Raw genomic sequence first — 20,158 nt, forward strand, 5'->3', positions numbered from 1 at the left:
AACCTAAGTGTTTGCATGTGTAAATCTGTCTTACACCCGTTGTATGTGAACGTTGGAATCTATCACACCCGATCATCACGTGATGCTTCGAAACAACGAACTGTCGCAACGGTGCACAGTTAGGGGAACACTTTCTTGAAATTATTATGATGGATCATCTTATTTACTACCGCCGTTCTAAGTAAACAAGATGCAAAAACATGATAAACATCACATGCAATCAAATAATAATAGTGACATGATATGGCCAATATCACATAGCTCCTTTGATCTCCATCTTGGGGCTCCATGATCATCTTGTCACAGGCATGACACCATGATCTCCATCATCATGATCTCCATCATCATGTCTCCATGAAGTTGCTCGCCAACTATTACTTCTACTACTATGGCTAACACGTTTAGCAATAAAGTAAAGTAATTTACATGGCGTTTCTCAATGACACGCAGGTCATACAAAAATAAAGACAACTCCTATGGCTCCTGCCGATTGTCATACCATCGACATGCAAGTCGTGATTCCTATTACAAGAACATGATCTCATACATCACATATATATCATTCATCATTCATCAAAACTTTGGCCATATCACATCACAAATCACTTGCTGCAAAAACAAGTTAGACGTCCTCTAATTGTTGTTGCAAGTTTTACGTGGCTGCAAAAGGGTTCTAGCAAGAACATTTTCTTACCTATGTAAAAGCCACAACGTGATTTGTCAACTTCTATTTACCCTTCATAAGGACCCTTTTCATCGAATCCGCTCCAACTAAAGTGGGAGAGACAGACACCCGCTAGCCACCTTATGCAACTAGTGCATGTCAGTCGGTGGAACCAGTCTCACGTAAGCGTACGTGTAAGGTCGGTCCGGGCCGCTTCATCCCACAATACCGCTGAAGCAAGATAAGACTAGTAGTGGCAAGAAAGCTGACAACATCTACGCCCACAACAAATTGTGTTCTACTCGTGCAAGGAGAACTGCGCATAGACCTAGCTCATGATGCCACTGTTGGGGAACGTTGCAGAAAACAAAAATTTTCCTACGGTTTCACCAAGATCCATCTATGAGTTCATCTAGCAACGAGTGATCGGATTGCATCTACATACCTTTGTAGATCACGCGCGGAAGCGTTCAAAGAACGGGGATGAGGAAGTCGTACTCGACGTGATCCAAATCACCGGAGATCCTAGCACCGAACGGACGGCACCTCCGTGTTCAACACACGTACGGTCAGCGTGACATCTCCTCCTTCTTGATCCAGCAAGGGGGGAGGAGAGGTTGATGAAGATCCAGCAGCACGACGGCGTGGTGGTGGATGCAGGGCGTCACCGCAGCAGGGCTTCGCCGTTATACTGCGAGAGGGAGAGGTGTAGCAGGGGAGAGGGAGGCGCCAGGACTCAAGGGTGTGTCTGCCCCCTCCCTCCCCCCCTTTATATAGGCCCCCTAGGGGGGTGCGCCGGCCCTAGGAGATGGGATCTCCTAGGGGGGGGCGGCCAAGGGGTGGAGTGCCCCCCAAGACAGGTGGGCCCCCCCCCACCCTAGGGTTCCCAACCCTAGGCGCATGGGGTGGGCCAAGGGGGGCGCACCAGCCCACTATGGGCTGGTTCCCCTCCCCACTTTGGCCCATGGGGCCCTCCGGGATGGGTGGCCCCACCCGGTGGACCCCCGGAACCCTTCCGGTGGTCCCGGTACAATACCGGTGACCCCGAAACTCTCCCGATGGCCGAAACTGCACTTCCTATATATAATTCTTCACCTCCGGACCATTCCGGAACTCCTCGTGATGTCCAGGATCTCATCCGGGACTCCGAACAACTTTCGGGTTACTGCATATTCATATCTCTACAACCCTAGTGTCACCGAACCTTAAGTGTGTAGACCCTACGGGTTCGGGAGACATGTAGACATGACCGAGACGGCTCTCCGGTCAATAACCAACAGCGGGATCTGGATACCCATGTTGGCTCCCACATGCTCCTCGATGATCTCATCGGATGAACCACGATGTCGAGGATTCAAGCAACCCCGTATACAATTCCCTTTGTCAATCGGTACGTTACTTGCCCGAGATTCGATCGTCGGTATCCCAATACCTCGTTCAATCTCATTCCCGGCAAGTCACTTTACTCGTACTGTAATGCATGATCCCGTGACCATACACTTGGTCACTTTGAGCTCATTATGATGATGCATTACCGAGTGAACCCAGAGATACCTCTCCGTCATACGGAGTGACAAATCCCAGTCTTGATCCGTGTCAACCCAACAGACACTTTCGGAGATACCCGTAGTACACCTTTATAGTCACCCAGTTACGTTGTGACGTTTGGTATACCCAGAGCACTCCTACGTTATCCGGGAGTTACACGATCTCATGGTCTAAGGGAAAGATACTTGATATTGGAAAAACTCTAGCAAACGAACTATACGATCTTGTGCTATGTTTAGGATTGGGTCTTGTCCATCACATCATTCTCCTAATGATGTGATCCCGTTATCAATGACATCCCCATGTCCATATCCAGGAAACCATGACTATCTGTTGATCAACGAGCTAGTCAACTAGAGGCTTACTAGGGACACATTGTGGTCTATGTATTCACACATGTATTACGATTTCCGGATAATACAATTAAAGCATGAACAATAGACAATTATCATGAACAAGGAAATATAATAATCATTTTATTATTGCCTCTAGGGCATAGTTCCAACATAAGTCAAATTTTACGAAGTTTGACTTCGGACAATTCTTATATGCAGAGTAAAAAGGACCGGAGGAAGTATTATGGGACGGAGATAGTATTTATATACTTAACTCATCACACATACCACCTCATCAATTCACACTAACTATATTTCTCCCAGCATGCATGAAAAATACTACTTATGTTCTATATGTACTCCCTTTATTTTTATTTACTTTGTATTATATATATTAGGTTTGTCTAAAATCAAACTTTATATACTTTCAAAACTTTATAGAAAAATATATTAACATATACACCACTAAATCAATACCATTGGATTCATCATTGCATATATTTTCACGTCGTATAAATTTGTTACTATAAATGTTTATACTATTTTCTATAAACTTGGTCGACTTCAGTCAAAGCTAACATATATTTTTTTGAGACATGTCAAAGCTAACATATTGTCACGGGGTAGCTTTTTTTTTTCGAGCACTGTCAGGGGGTAGCCAATTATTTCCTAGATTCTCGTCGAGAGCCCATTGTGCGTGATTAGGCCCTGTTTCAACACCGGGATTCCTTACAAGATCATGGCCCGACCCAACCGGTTGAAAGCCTGGCCCATCGCGCAACCTCGGTTTTCCACATCTCCACGAGACCACTCCCATCTCTAGAACTTTCTTCCTCGCCTCCGCCTCCACCTCCGCCCCCCTTCCTCCTCCCAGCTCCAAACCCAGGAAACCCTCGCCTCCCCTCCCCTCCCCTCGCGGCGTCCTCTTCCCGCCGCCCGAATCCCACCCCAGCCGGGCCCGAGCTAGAAGGAGGAGCGGAGCAAGATGCCCCCGAAGAAGGCGGCGGCGTCGAAGGCCGACGTCGCGAAGAAGCAGAAGGTCGTGGAGGACAAGACCTTCGGGCTCAAGAACAAGAACAAGAGCAAGAACGTCCAGAAGTACGTCCAGTCGCTGCACCAGTCCGTCCAGCCCAAGCCCGACCCGACCAAGACCGCCGCCAAGGCATGGGGGAACACTCAGATCGAAGCTGTCAATACCCTCATCCGATTGCTCTGCTCCTCTAACCTTTTATTTTTCTTGTTTGTGGATGTGGATGCGGATGCGCAGAAGAAGAAGGAGGAGGAGAAGGCGCGCGAGAAGGAGCTCAACGATCTGTTCAAGGTCGCCGTCAGCCAGCCCAAGGTCCCCGTTGGTATGGCCTCCTCCCTTTGTCACCCAGTTTTGAGTGTATAGGTCTCTTCTAGTGGATTTATCAAGAATCCCTTGCTGTGGATATGAAGTTGTTGTGAATTGATTTTTGGTGTATACGGTAGTATGGAAGTGCTTCTGATAATACTGGTGATTGGTGTTGATTTGTTCTAATGTAGGAAGGGTTTGGTCAGTTCTTTCTATGTAAACATGTTAGCTCTTTCAAGTCCTGCAGATTGCAAATTGAAATTGCAATGTTTCATCAGGACATTTTGGTACTGGTAGTTTGTTCAAAAGATTGCTATTCTTGTGATAAATGCTCATGCTTTGGTTGTGTGCTATTGTGCAGGTGTCGACCCCAAGTCGATACTTTGCGAGTTCTTCAAGGTTGGACAATGTCAGAAGGGTTTTAAATGCAAGTTCTCACACGACCTGAATGTCCAAAGGAAGGGTGAGAAGATTGATATTTACAGCGACAAGCGTGATGGAGGTAAATAAATCATTGTTACTTCTTTCGTATTGGAGTCATTCAATTTTCTCGGTAGAAATTCACATGTTCCTCTGTCATGTACAGAGGAAGAAGATACAATGGATGACTGGGATCAGGAGACCCTTGAGAAAGTTATTGCATCAAAAAACGCAGAGTACCAGCAGAACAAACCTACTGATATTGTATGCACTATTCCGAAACTGTTATACACATTTTTCAAGCATTTCTCATTATATGATGTGTCACTTTCAACTTTCATTTTGCTCTAAAAGAATAAATAATTTGTACTGATGTTCTCGTTGGTAATATTTGAGCTAGATGATACTCTATTGGTTCTATTTTACTATTTATATTTTGTCTTCAATTCATGTTTTGCGCTCTTATTTTAGGAGGAATATATGCATTTCAAATATAAAGCAGTAATGCTTTTTACACCTATTATCATGCATTTTCCTGTGATGCCAATAAGCCATTTTTCCGCTGTATATGATTTCCAGTTGATTTTCTTTAATCTGGATGCAGATGCAATTTCTTTTGGCCAATCACATCAATTAGTAGTTATTTTAGTTGCTAGAGCCCATGGATTATGAGTCCAAGGACTAGTCGATAGACTAGTCTATGAGTCTCAACTCCAGGGCCGACTACACTTCAGTGTCGACTAGTCTATGAGTCGCAACTTCAGTGTTGACTAGTGTCATTTAGTTATGCTTAAGTCTATGATTCTCAACCTCGGAATGACTTGTAAACCTTGCTAGAGCCAGTGAGCCACTATGGGCGCACCTAGTCTATTTTCACAAGTGATCAGATTGATATAATCTAATTTATAGGCATGTTGTAACTTCTGTAGGCCGCAGTGTGGTTAAGATTTGTTGTTATCAAGGATTCCGAGTAGAATTCTGTGACACATTGATTATACACAATCATAATCTCCAGAAGGCAGCAACATTATCACGTAGTAACTAAACACACTTGCTATGCTAAAACTCATTAAAGAGGTTCTGTTATTTGTGGATAGCGGATTTACTCACTTATATTGCATAAGAATACATTGATACTGATAATAATTCTTCAGTTCTATGCTAATTAACATTTTTCATCGTGTTTGCATCATAACCCTGTTATGACGACATAATCAGTTTCTCCATTTCTTTTTTTCATTGTTTAACTTGGTTGTTATAAACTTGCATTGTCTCACTATGTTTAAAGGACAACACTCATAGGACACCATCCCGAGTTAAAACAAAAATACAGTGCTGAGCACAGCATTAAACACTACTTATTTTCCTATTTATCAGATTCTGGTCCGCCCCATTGATACGTACCACTAAGTGAAATTAGGAATGCTATCTTTGTTTTCCCATCCTCAAAGCATTCGTGTTTTTTAGCAGGATGATGATTTTGCTAATTATTTTCTTCTGTAGGTTTGCAAGCACTTTCTTGATGCTGTGGAGAAGAAGCAGTATGGGTGGTTTTGGGTTTGTCCAAATGGCGGCAAGGAGTGCCGCTACAGGCATGCCCTTCCGCCTGGTTATGTACTAAAGTCTCAGATGAAAGCCTTACTAGAGGAAGAGAGTAAAAAGGTTGCAATTGAAGATGAGATTGAAGACCAGGTAAAATGAAGATTAGCATAAATCCTTCCTGTCTGCAACTGTGAAACTCTTGTTCCTTGTCTGTTGTCTAAATGACTTTTTTGGCATTGCCGTGACATTCTCTACTTCTTGTTCATTTAACAGCGCAGAAAGGTTCAAACCACAACCCCTATGACTACAGAATTGTTCATGGAATGGAAAAGGAGGAAGGCAGAAGAAAAGGAAGCTGGTCTGGCGGCCTTGAGGGCAGATAGGGCTAAGAATGACCGTATGAGGTAATAACCTTATCTTCTTTTAGTGACATGTTTTGACCTGTGAGCCCTTGTGGTACTTGATGTAACTGTGCTTGTTCTTGTATCCAGTGGTCGCGAGTTGTTCATGGCCGATGCAAGTGTGTTTATTGATGATGCTGAAGCATATGAAGTTTATGAAAGACGTGAAGAGCCACAAGCCAACCAGGAACAGGTTAAAATTTCCCTCCTTTACTAAATCGGCTGTTTATTCACCAGTGTGATGATCAATTACAAATATCCTAGCATGATCTGATTGTGAGAGCAGAATGAGTCTTGGCCTTTAGAACAAGAAAGCTACGATATAATTTCTGTTAAAAGTACCTGGGGGCAGCCACTCCCACATTTTGTCATAGTTTCTGCTGCCCCAGAAACTTCCAAAGTAGTTACCTTGAGCTGTCTGTTATGGACTAGATTTTCAGTTGAGGGAGGGCCATTTGCCTCCAAGGTGAGGCGAGGTAGAAGGAGAATTCTTTCTATTTTCTTGCTGAACAAATTTTCTTGGCTACTCCTTTTATGGAACATGATCTGACTAGTTTAGCCTTTCTTAGTCTACTAGGACTCCTCTTTTTTTTTTAATGTAACGACCTAAATCATCTTAACTTGAATTTTGAAGTTGCTTACTGCACATACCGTGTGGTATCAACTAGGACTACTCTAATTTAGCAATCCTGTCACAGCTAAATTAGACTCCAACAGGTTCCCTTGCGTGCACATGCTCTCTTTAACTACTTGAGCCTATCCTGTCCCCTTGTGTAGTCCTGGAAAAAATAGTTTGAATGGTCATACTCGGCATATTTTCAAAGAAACTAATAAAAGAAGAAATATGTGAAGCACCACTCCTGATGTGATTTGTACTTTTTGTTACTTTAAAATTTTAAAATGCCTAAAACATAATTTGGCATATCTACACATGTGTGCGATGTGGGATGTGTGTTTGGTTTGAGCCCAAGCAAGCTACCCATTTGTCCTCTTGCTAGCCCAAATTTTGGTTAAGGGTTCTGTTGCCCATAAGGTTTGCCCAGTTGGGATGAGGTGGTGTTATTCTTTTGTTGTTTGATTTTGAATTGGTTCTTAATTGATTCGATTTGAGAATTTAATAAGATGTCAGAAATCTTGGTATTCAAAAGGGGTGTTTGTTTTTAAAATCTAAGGTTCAAGAAGGGGCTCCATGAAGAAATATCGAGACTTCTAATTGTCATTCCATTTTTATCTTGCATCTTATGTTACCTTCATAGACTAAAGAAAAGGCTACTTATTCTAGTGAGAATCAGAATGAATAGGCTGACCAGAAATCAATTTGGCTAGGGGAAAGGCCTGAAGGGCAGTGTTAGGGGGGTGGGTAATGGTGTAGATCCATCAACATCATGTCTGGTCAGCAATTCCCGTGAGGTGATAGTGTGCATTATGCATGCTTGTCAAGAAATAAATTAATAGACAAAACTGTAAGGACGGATCAAAGAAGTAATCTGTCATCACACTAAGATTTTGTTTGTGTTACATACACACCTGAGATTATACTGTTTGAGATTCATCTTGCATTTAATTTGGTACCATATAATTTTAACTAGCTATATGATTTCTTGAAAAAATAGTTAACTTGCTATATCTCCTAGCCTTTGGTATGTAAAAAAGGAAATAAGCAGGCCTGGAATCTAGTGGTAAGAATTGGAATTGTACATGTGTTATGGATTCAATGCTGCAAAGTTTTTGTTATACAATAGTGCTAGTTTAAAGCGATTTGCTTTAGTGCATACATTAGTATGGAATTTAACATAGTATAACAAACATGCACGCTGATCTACACAAATGTTATTCAATACGTTAGTCTCTATTGATGTATATGTTTTAAACTTGCTTCCACAGGGCAAGAAAAGTCAGGATGAAGGTCCAAGCTCATCAACCTCTAATGGCAAGGAGGCTGATGAGGAGCCGGATGATGAAGATCTAGATGATGACGATGACCTAGACCTTGACGAATTAAATGAACTCGAAGCAAGCCTGTCAAGAACTTCCATTCAAATTCGGGAACCAGGTGAGGGGACATCATCTTGAACAGGGAGGTCATTGAGAAGTCGTACTCCATTTTTGCGCTCCAAATCGGCCTACTTGCTTTATTAGACACAAAAGGGTGGAGCATAGATGCAAGTGGACATTAGTTTCAAGTGACTATGATCATCATCTGTTTTGAGGGAGCAATGATTAACTGATGATGCCCAGTGTTAAGATCGCATGACATTTGATGTTTCCTGTGTTGCCTTGTTGTCTTTGTGGGAGTTATTTTGCTACTTTGTGAATAACAGCACCAACGTTTTTCTAGCCTCGTGCAAAACCTATACGGAAAACCTTGGTGCGGACCTATTTATAAGTGGTGGCCCAGGATTGTAGTCTTTTTACCCCCTTTGTTTAAGAGAATTTGTGTATCTTTGATCACCTTGGGGTGTTTGTGCATCGAGAATCAGCACATTTCTGTTGGTTTCTTTTTTGTAAATTCCATTTTGCTTTTTGCTTTTTTATTTTCCCACGATTTACTCAATGACGGGATACGTTAATGTGGCGTATCTTCAAGAACCAGGGCTTACTCAGATGTCAGAATGCAACGTGTGTCAGCATACACAAACTGTAACTTAAGCCCTAGGCAGAGTGGCAGGTGCATTCTCCCTGGCTCATCTCAACTTTTCTCGAGTGTACTTTTGATGAGTGACTGCATCCACAGTGTACGAAATAGCCGTCTCTATCGCTGCGCACTTTGGCGCTGGCGCCATACACTACGTGCTCTGCTGCTAAGCTAAAATTCACTAGCGACGGCGCTATGCTTGGAGGCAGCCTCCAGCGATCAAAAAATACAAACGGACCTACATGCCAGTATATGGCTGTAAAAGATGCTTCCTGACAAGTGCATTGGAAGATTGGAATCAGTTGGGATATTTGGAATTGTTTGTTTCATATGGGACCCATGAGGCGAGGACGGATGCTACACATTGTGAGGTCTGATGCTCTAAGCATCTCTTCGGCCCCATGGGCTTGAAATAGGGCCGGCTGAAAAATCAGCGTGGAGGTGATTGGGTTCCCAGCCGCAGCCCCAGGCGTCGATTTCGGCCCATTTTCGGCGCAAATTGACCAATTTTTAGCCCATTTTCGACGCAAATTGGCCCACTATCAACGCAAATCGACCAATTTCAGTCCGTATTCAGCGTGTTTCGGCACAAATTGAACATAAGCTATTTTTATCATATTCATCATAGATAATAAGTAGAAATCAAATATTTCAATACAAATTATATAATTCAAAAAATAGTTCACCAAATAAAAACTTATATTTCATCACACATTTGATCTTTTGACCAGGTCTGAGCGGGGTACCGGATAACAACAAATCGAGATTGGAGCACACTAAATGCCCGCTCGACATTCTTCCTGCAAGCCTCCTGAACCTTCGCAAAGTGGGAGTTCTTGCCTCTTGGTACAGAGTTTGAGATAATCTTCACAAATGTGGACCATCTCGGATAGATGCCATCTGCTAGGTAGTATCCCTTGTTGTAGTGCCGCCCATTGACCTCGAAGTTCACGGGAGGAGAATGACCTTCAACAAGCTTAGCAAAGACAGGGGAGCACTGCAGTACGTTGATGTCATTGTGAGTTCCTGGCATACCAAAGGAGTGCCAAATTCATAGGTCGTGTGTGGCCACTATCTCAAGTACCACACTGCAACCGCGCTTGGCGCCTTTGTACATCCTCTGCCATGCAAATGGACAATTTTTCCATTTCCAATCCCAGGAAATCCTCTTGCTGCATTCTGTGTTAGGATCCGAGCAGTGTCTTCAGCATTGGGTAATCACAAGTATTACGGTTCAAACACTACCACCACTGCCCTGCAGAACTTGTAGAAACACTCAGTGGTCGTGGACTCGGCCATGCGCCCATAGTCTTCTAGTGAATCACCGGGAGCTCCGTATGCCGCAAGCATCCTCATAGCTGTCGTGCACTTCTGAAGTGAGGTGAATCCAAGTGTGCCGGTGCAATCCTTCTTGCACTTGAAGTAGCTGTCGAACTCTCGGATGGAATTCACAATCCCGAGGAAGAGCTTTCAGCTCATTCGATAACGTCGACGAAACACTTTGTCGCCGTGCAGTGGAGCGTCGGTGAAGTAGTCGGAGTAGAGCAAGCAATAGCCTTCCAGCCAATGCCTCTGCTTTGCCTTTAGCCGGCCCGACGCCGAGCCACCTCGCCGTGGCTTTGCATTGCTCGCGAGCAGGCTGGCCAGGGCGGCGACGACCATGAGATGCTCTTCATCCCGGGCTTCGGCATCGCCTTCCTCCTCCAGCAGCGCCGCGAGCGCCTCCTCGTCGTTCGAGTCCATCGCCGAGCAGACAAATCACCGAACATCTAGCGGGCGTGGTAGGCGCGCAGCCGTCGGTAACCCGCCCTGCACGGCCGGAGCGCCGGAAAGCTCGCCCAGGAACGGGGTGGATGATGCCGCGGCGGAACCCTCTCTCTTTTCCGGCGAGGGAATGGCCTATCTAGCGGTGGTTGGGGGGGGGGGGGGTCGGCGCCGGACCGGCAAGGCGGCGGGAGGTGATACGTCTCCAACGTATCTATAATTTTTGATTGCTCCATGCTATATTATCTACTGTTTTGGACAATGTTGGGCTTTATTATCCACTTTTATATTATTTTTGGGACTAACCTATTAACCTAGAGCCCAGTGCCAGTTTCTGTTTTTTCCTTGTTTTAGAGTATCGCAGAAAAGGAAAATCAAACGGAGTCCAATTGACCTGAAACTTCACGGAACTTATTTTTGGAAGGAAAGCAACCTGATGGACTTGGAGTGCATGTCAGGAAAGAAACGAGGGAGCCACGAGGTAGGGGGCGCGCCCACCCCCCTAGGGCGTGCCCTCCACCCTCGTGGGCCCCTTGTGGCCCCCCTGACGTACTTCTTCTGCCTATATATCTCCATATACCCTAAAAACATCGGGGAGCACAATAGATTGGGAGTTCCGCCGCCAGAAGCCTCCGTAGCCACTGAAAGCCAATCTAGACCCGTTCCGGCACCCTGCCGGAGGGGGCAATCCCTCTCCGGTGGCCATCTTCATCATTCCGGTGCTCTCCATGACGAGGAGGGAGTAGTTCTCCCTCGGGGCTGAGGGTATGTACCAGTAGCTATGTGTTTGATCTCTCTCTCTCTCTCTCTCGTGTTCTTGAGGTGATACAATCTTGATGTATCGCGAGATTTGCTATTATATTTGGATCCTATGATGTTTCTTCCCCCCTCTACTCTCTTGTAATGGATTGAGTTTCCCTTTTGAAGTTATCTTATCGGATTGAGTCTTTAAAGATTTGAGAACAATTGATGTATGTCTTGCCGTGCGTATCTGTGGTGACAATGGGATATCACGTGATTCACTTGATGTATGTTTTGGTGATCAACTTGCGGGTTCCGCCCATGAACCTATCCATAGGGGTTGGCACACGTTTTCGTCGTGATTCTCCGGTAGAAACTTTGGGGCACTCTTTGAGGTTCTATGTGTTGGTTGAATAGATGAATCTGAGATTGTGTGATGCATATCGTATAATCATTCACACGGATACTTGAGGTGACATTGGAGTATCTAGGTGACATTAGGGTTTTGGTTGATTTGTGTCTTAAGGTGTTATTCTAGTACGAACTCTAGGGCTGTTTGTGACACTTATAGGAATAGCCCAACATATTGATTGGAAAGAATAACTTTGAGGTGGTTTCGTACCCTACCATAATCTCTTCGTTTGTTCTCCGCTATTAGTGACTTTGGAGTGACTCTTTGTTGCATGTTGAGGGATAGTTATGTGATACAATTATGTTATTATTGTTGAGAGGACTTGCACTAGCGAAAGTATGAACCCTAGGCCTTGTTTCCTATCATTGCAATACCGTTTATGCTCACTTTTATCATTAGTTACCTTGCTGTTTTTATATTTTCAGATTACAAAAACTATTATCTACTATCCATATTGCACTTGTATCACCATCTCTTCGCCGAACTAGTGCACCTATACAATTTACCATTGTATTGGGTGTGTTGGGGACACAAGAGACTCTTTGTTATTTGGTTGCAGGGTTGCTTGAGAGAGACCATCTTCATCCTACGCCTCCTACGGATTGATAAATCTTAGGTCATCCACTTGAGGGAAATTTGCTACTGTCCTACAAACCTCTGCACTTGGAGGCCCAACAACGTCTACAAAAAGAAGGTTATGTAGTAGACATCAAGCTCTTTTCTGGCGCCGTTGCCGGGGAGGTGAGTGCTTGAAGGTATATCTTTAGATCTTGCAATCGAGTCTTTTAGTTTCTTGTTTTATCACTAGTTTAGTTTATAAAAGAAAACTATAAAAAATGGAATTGAGTTTGTCTCATATGCTTCACCTTTTTAATATCTTTCGTGAGTATGATGGAAAGGATAATTGTGCTCAAGTGCTAGAAGAAGAAATCTATAAAATGTTTGGCACTAAATAAGTGAATGATGAGCATGATTGCAATGTTGTTAGTATGAATTCTTTGAATATCCATGATACTAATGATGATTGCACTAGTTATGATGTCTCCTATAAACATGTCAATTTTTGTGGAGTACATTGGGTTTGTAAGTACACACCAAATAGGGAAGATAGATATTGCAAGAGGCATAAGTACTTAGAAACCAAATTGTTGCAAGAAAAGCTAGATGAATGTGCTGAAAATTTAAATTATCTTGGCCATACTTGTGAGCTTTGCAATGAACATGATCATTTCAATACCCAATGCAAATTGTTTCATGATCGTATCGTGTCCAAAAATTGTGTTGACTTGATTTCCCTTGCACATCATAATGAACTTAGTTTGCTCTTGGGTTATGAAGAAATGAAACGTATAACTAAGGATATTCCAAAATTTGCCCTTGATAGAGTTCTTCATTTTGATCTAGAGGAAATTTATATGTATTGTGCGGTGAATTGTATTGAAAATCCTTATATTGCCAACTACATAAAGAAAAGAAAACAAATAGAAGATGAAGAGAATACTAATGAAAGGGAAGAGACTTCCCAATATCCTCCTATTATTTCTTATGATGAATCAGGTAACGAGGAGGAGCCTCCTATTCAACGAATCTCATTAATAAGGAGCTCCAAAAAGAGGATTGAACCCACATATGGTGTGGTAAAGAAGAAGAAAAGAAAAAGGAAGAGAGGTAAAAAGATATCTCTCCCAAATAGTGCTGCTCCTATTACTATTGTGCCTCATGAAAATATAATTGTGGAAGATAATGCTACTTCTTATGATCTTGAAAACCTTTTTGTCACTTGCTTGGAAGAATATGATAATTGCTATACTATTGGTGCTATCCATACTATTAATGATGAGAGTGATTATGCTTATGATATGAAAAGGCCCAAGCTTGGGGATGCTATGTTTGATGAAGATGATGTTTTTGAGAATATATTTGCTGCAATCAATGTCAGTCCCAAGCTTGGGGATGCTATGTTTGATGAAGATGATATTTTTAGTCTCCCAAGTTTTGATATGCAAATTTATAATGATGATAGCATACCTCCTACTTATGATGATTATTGTGATGATACTTATGCTATAAAAAGTAGTGATTATATTTATAAAACTTGTCATGATTATGATTACCCTTTTTCTGAACATTACTCTTTTAATGTGGAAACAATTTATAGTATTCAAGTCTCTTATGATACTCCCACTATTCCGAATGAGAAGAATTTTGCTTATGTGGAGTAATAAAAATTCTATGCTTGTAGATCATGAAAAGAATGCTTTATGTGCTGGTTATATTGTTGAATTCATTCATTATGCTACTGAAAATTATTATGAGGGAGGAATATATGCTTGTAGGAATTGCAATAATATCAAGTTTCCTCTCTATGTGCTTAAAGTTTTGAAGTTATGCTTGTTTTACCTTCCTATGCAAGTTGATTCTTGTTCCCACAAGTTGTTTGCTCACAAAATCCCTATGCATAGGAAGTGGGTTAGACTTAAATGTGCTAGTCATATTCTTCATGATGCTCTATTTATGTTACAAATCTTATCTTTTATGTGAGCATCATTGAAATCATCATGCCTAGCTAGGGGCGTTAAACGATAGCGCTTGTTGGGAGGCAACCCAACTTTATTTTTATTACTTGCTTTTTGTTCCTGTTTAGTAATAAATAATTCATCTAGCCTCTGTTTAGATGTGGTTTTATGTGTTTAGTTAGTGTTTGTGCCAAGTAGAACCGTTGGGAAGACTTGGGGAAAGTCTTGTTGATCATGCTGTAAAAAACAGAAACTTTAGCGCTCACGAGAATTGCTGCCATTTTTATTTAGAGAGTGATATTTAGATAATTATTTTTGAATATTATTGATAGATAAATTCCTCAGGTCCAGAAATTTATTTGAGAATTTTATGAGTTCCAGAAGTATATGTTTGATCCATATTACTACAGACTGTTCTGTTTTTAACAAATTCTGTTTTTCATGTGTTGTTTACTTATTTTGATGAATCTATGGTTAGTAAAAGAGTTTACAAACCATAGAGAAGTTGTAATACAGTATGTTTAACACCAACATAAATAAATAATGAGTTCATTACAGTACCTTGAAGTGGTGATTTATTTTCTTATACTAACGGAGCTTATGAGTTTTCTGTTAAGTTTTGTGTTGTGAAGTTTTCAAGTTTTGGGTAAAGATTCGATGGACTATGGAATAAGGAGTGACAAGAGCCTAAGCTTGGGGATGCCCAAGGCACCCCAAGGTAATATTAAAGGACAACCAAGAGCCTAAGCTTGGGGATGCCCCGGAAGGCATCCCCTCTTTCGTCTTCATTCATCGGTAACTTTACCTGAAGCTATATTTTTATTCGCCACATGATATGTGTTTTGCTTGGAGCGTCATTTTATTTCATTATGTTTTGCTTGCTGTTTGAATAAAATACAAAGATCTGAAAATCTTAAATGTTAGAGAGTCTTCACGTAGTTGCATAATTATTCGACTACTCATTGATCTTCACTTATATCTTTCGGAGTAGTTTGTCGTTTGCTCTAGTGCTTCACTTATATCTTTTTAGAGCATTGTGGTGGTATTATAGAAATAGATGAACTCTCATGCTTCACTTATATCATTTTGAGAGTTTTAAATAGCATGGTAATTTGCTTAAATAATCCTAATATGCTAGGCATCCAAGAATAGTAAAAACTTTCATATAGAGTATTGAATACTAAGAGAAGTTTGATGCTTGATGATTGTTTTGAGATATGGAGATGGTGATATTAGAGTCATGCTAGTTGAGTAGTTGTGAATTTGAGAAATACTTGTGCTGAAGTTTGTGATTCCCGTAGCATGCACATATGGTGAACCGTTCTGTGATGAAGTCGGAGCATGATTTATTTATTGATTGTCCTCCTTATGAGTGGCGGTCGGGGATGAGCGATGGTCTTTTCCTACCAATCTATCCCCCTAGGAGGATGCGCGTAGTACTTTGTTTCGATAACTAATAGATTTTTGCAATAAGTATGTGAGTTCTTTATGACAATGTTGAGTCCATGGATTATACACACTCTCACCCTTCCACCATTGCTAGCCTCTCTAGTACCGCACAACTTTCGCCGGTACCATAAACCCACCATATACCTTCCTCAAAACAGCCACCATACCTACATATTATGGCATTTCCATAGCCATTCCGAGATATATTGCCATGCAACCTTCCACCGTTCCGCTTATTATGACACGCTTGATCATTGTCATATTGCTTTGCATGATCATGTAGTTGACATCGTATTGGTGGCAAGGCCACCGTTCATAATTCTTTCATACATGTCACTCATGCATCATTGCACATCCCGGTACACCGCCGGAGGCATTCATATAGAGTCATATTTTTTTCAAAGTATCGAGTTGTAATTCTTGAGTTGTAAGAAAAATAAAAGTGTGATGATCATCATTATTAGAGCATTGTCCCAGTGAGGAAAGGATGATGGAGACTATGATTCCCCCACAAGTCGGGATGAGACTCCGGACGAAAATAAATAAATAAAAGAGGCCAAACAAGCCCAAATAAAAAAAAGAGAAAAGAGGCCATAAAAAAAGAGAAGGCCCAAATAAAAAAAATAAAAAAAATGAATGAGAGAAAAAGAGAGAAGGGGCAATGCTACTATCCTTTTACCAAAATTGTGCTTCAAAGTAGCACCATGATCTTCATGATAGAGAGTCTCCTATGTTGTCACTTTCATATACTAGTGGGAATCTTTCATTATAGAACTTGGCTTGTATATTCCAATGATGGGCTCCCTCAAAATGCCCTAGGTCTTCGTGAGCAAGCAAGTTGGATGCACACCCACTTAGTTTCTTTTGAGCTTTCATAAATTTATAGCTCTAGTGCATCCGTTGCATGGAAAGCCCTACTCACTCACATTGATATCTATTGATGGGCATCTCCATAGCCCATTGATACGCCTAGTTGATGTGAGACTATCTTCTCCTTTTTTGTCTTCTCCACAACCACCATTCTATTCCACCTATAGTGCTATGTCCATGGCTCACGCTCATGTATTGCGTGAAGATTGAAAAAGTTTGAGAACATCAAAAGTATGAAACAATTGCTTGGCTTGTCATCGGGGTTGTGCATGATTTAAATATGTTGTGTGGTGAAGATGTAGCATAGCCAGACTATATGATTTTGTAGGGATAACTTTCTTTGGCCATGTTATTTTGAAGAGACATAATTGCTTAGTTAGTATGCTTGAAGTATTATTATTTCTATGTCAATATGAACTTTTGTCTTGAATCTTATCGATCTGAATATTCATACCACAATTAAGAAGAATTACATTGAAATTATGCCAAGTAGCACTCCGCTTCAAAAATTCTGTTTTTATCATTTACCTACTCGAGGACGAGCAGGAATTAAGCTTGGGGTTGCTTGATACGTCTCCAACGTATCTATAATTTTTGATTGCTCCATGCTATATTATCTAATGTTTGGACAATATTGGGCTTTATTATCCACTTTTATATTATTTTTGGGACTAGCCTATTAACCTAGAGCCCAGTGCCAGTTTTTGTTTTTTCCTTGTTTTAGAGTATCGTAGACAAGGAAAATCAAACGGAGTCCAATTGACCTGAAACTTCACGGAACTTATTTTTGGAAGGAAAGCAACCTGATGGACTTCGAGTGCGCATCAGGAAAGAAACGAGGGAGCCACGAGGTAGGGGGCGCACCCTCCACCCTCGTGGGCCCCTCGTGCCCCCCTGACGTATTTCTTCCGCCTATATATCTCCATATACCCTAAAAACATCGGGGAGCACAATAGATCGGGAGTTTCGCCGCCAGAAGCCTCTGTAGCCACCGAAAGCCAATCTAGACCCGTTCCGGCACCCTGCCGGAGGGGGCAATCCCTCTCCGATGGCCATCTTCATCATCCTAGTAGTTCTCCCTCGGGGTTGAGGGTATGTACTAGTAGCTATGTGTCTGATCTCTCTCTCTCTCTCTCTCATGTTCTTGAGGTGATACGATCTTGATGTATCGCGAGCTTTGCTATTATATTTGGATCCTATGATGTTTCTTCCCCCCTCTACTCTCTTGTAATGGATTGAGTTTCCCTTTTGAAGTTATCTTATCGAATTGAGTCTTTAAAGATTTGAGAACACTTGATGTATGTCTTGCCATGCGTATCTGTGGTGACAATGGGATATCACGTGATTCACTTGATGTATGTTTTGGTGATCAACTTGCGGGTTCCGCCCATGAACCTATGCATAGGGGTTGGCACACGTTTTCGTCGTGATTCTCCGGTAGAAACTTTGGGGCACTCTTTGAGGTTCTATGTGTTGGTTGAATAGATGAATCTGAGATTGTGTGATGCATATCGTATAATCATGCCCATGTATACTTGAGGTGACATTGGAGTATCTAGGTGACATTAGAGTTTTGGTTGATTTGTGTCTTAAGGTGTTATTCTAGTACGAACTCTAGGGCTGTTTGTGACACTTATAGGAATAGCCCAACGGATTGATTAGAAAGAATAACTTTGAGGTGGTTTCGTACCCTACCATAATCTCTTCGTTTGTTCTCCGCTATTAGTGACTTTGGAGTGACTCTTTGTTGCATGTTGAGGGATAGTTATGTGATCCAATTATGTTATTATTGTTGAGAGGACTTGCACTAGCGAAAGTATGAACCCTAGGCCTTGTTTCCTATCATTGCAATACCGTTTATGCTCACTTTTATCATTAGTTACCTTGCTGTTTTTATATTTTCAGATTACAAAAACTATTATCTACTATCCATATTGCACTTGTATCACCATCTCTTCGCCGAACTAGTGCACCTATACAATTTACCATTGTATTGGGTGTGTTGGGGACACAAGAGACTCTTTGTTATTTGGTTGCAGGGTTGCTTGAGAGAGACCATCTTCATCCTACGCCTCCTACAAATTGATAAACCTTAGGTCATCCACTTGAGGGAAATTTGCTACTGTCCTACAAACCTCTGCACTTGGAGGCCCAACAACGTCTACAAAAAGAAGGTTGTGTAGTAGACATCAGGAGGGCGTGCGCGTGGGGGAAGCGAATCTGGACGTGCAAGATGCGTTTTCGCCTGACAGTGGTGGCCCAGATGCGGTTTTCCCTTCCGCCGGAGCCCCGATGCGCCCCCTAGTGCGCTGGGTTTGTCCTGGAATCGCCGGGCCCAAAAAGGCACGAGCTGATGTATTTCGGCGTCTTGGGGGAGTGATTGAGGGTTTTTTCGGCGCCGGCGCGAAAAATTCGCCTTAGGGGGCCTGGCACCCGCATGTCTGAGGGCACCGGGTAGTCGGCCTCGTAGAGGAGGGGCGCCTCATCCTCGTGTAGATGGTAGCGACTGAAGCCGTTCGACGCCTGGGAAGCGCTCAACCATTGCCGTCGACGAGGGAGAGAGTGGGAGAGGGGGTCATGAGAGGCATCGACGGCGAGAGGGGGAAAGAGGGGTGTCGGTGGCGAGGGTGTGTGCGTTCACCGGCGAGGGAGGGCGGCTTTTATAGCCACGGATGGGCGGTGGGAGGGCTGCCGCCATGTGCCGTGTGGCGTGAGCGGGCCGGACGCGCGGCGCCGCGCCACGCCGCCCGTGAGGCATCAATGGAAGGCTGACCGACGCGGCAGCGCAACAGCCTTATAATTGATTCCCGCAGGAACCGAGGTGATGAGGACGACGAAGGCGGTGAGTCGCTGACTCGGCTTGCCCACTTCTTTTTGCGCCAAAAAATGTTTCCCCCAGCGCTCCCTAGCGCGTCGGGTTCGGCCTGGGTCCACCGGCGCCAAATTTTGTCCTAACCGGCGAAAATTGGGCTTCTGGGGCGCGACTAGGCCGAATTTTCGGCGCCTGATACGTCTCCAACGTATCTATAATTTTTGATTGTTCCATGCTATTATATTATCTGTTTTGGATGTTTTATATGCATTAATATGCTATTTTATATTATTTTTGGGACTAACCTATTAACCTAGAGCCCAATGCCAGTTTCTGTTTTTTTCTCTTGTTTTTGAGTTTCGCAAAAAAGGAATACCAAAGGGAGTCCAAATGGAATGAAACCTTCATGATGATTTTTCTTGGACCAGAAGACACCCCAGAGACTTGGAGATCAAGTCGGAAGAGCCACGAAGCGGACACAAGGGAGGAGGGCGCGCCCCCACCCTTGTGGGCCCCCCGTGACTCCCCTGACCTAATTCCTTCGCCTATATATATATTCACATATATTCCCAAACAACCAGAGGCATCCACGAAAACACTTTTCCACCGCCGCAACCTTCTGTACCCGTGAGATCCCATCTAGGGACCGTTTCTGGCACCCTGCCAGAGGGGGATTCGATCACAGAGGGCTTCTATATCAACACTATCATGCT

General features: G+C 42.8%; 1 protein-coding gene across 2 annotated transcripts; it reads left to right on the forward strand.

Moving 5' to 3' along the window:
- Nucleotides 1–3,365: 3,365 nt before the first annotated feature.
- On the forward strand, nt 3,366–8,697 carry LOC147980635 (Zinc finger C-x8-C-x5-C-x3-H type family protein). Of its 2 annotated transcripts, XM_087513426.1 has the most exons (8): nt 3,369–3,709; nt 3,815–3,899; nt 4,245–4,385; nt 4,470–4,567; nt 5,807–5,995; nt 6,119–6,249; nt 6,337–6,439; nt 8,131–8,697. In XM_087513426.1, the coding sequence occupies exons 1-8, from the start codon at nt 3,533–3,535 to the stop codon at nt 8,317–8,319; spliced, it is 1,113 nt and encodes a 370-aa protein (XP_087369552.1). In that variant the 5' UTR covers nt 3,369–3,532; the 3' UTR covers nt 8,320–8,697. The 2 variants fall into 2 exon arrangements, with proteins under 2 accessions (XP_087369551.1, XP_087369552.1); XM_087513425.1 differs by having other exon boundaries at nt 3,366–3,899.
- The last annotated feature ends 11,461 nt before the right edge of the window (nt 8,698–20,158 follow it).

This window comes from Triticum urartu, chromosome 3A (assembly GCF_056163025.1).
Source record: "Triticum urartu cultivar PI428250 chromosome 3A, HENAU_Tu73, whole genome shotgun sequence".
NCBI lineage: Eukaryota > Viridiplantae > Streptophyta > Magnoliopsida > Poales > Poaceae > Triticum > Triticum urartu.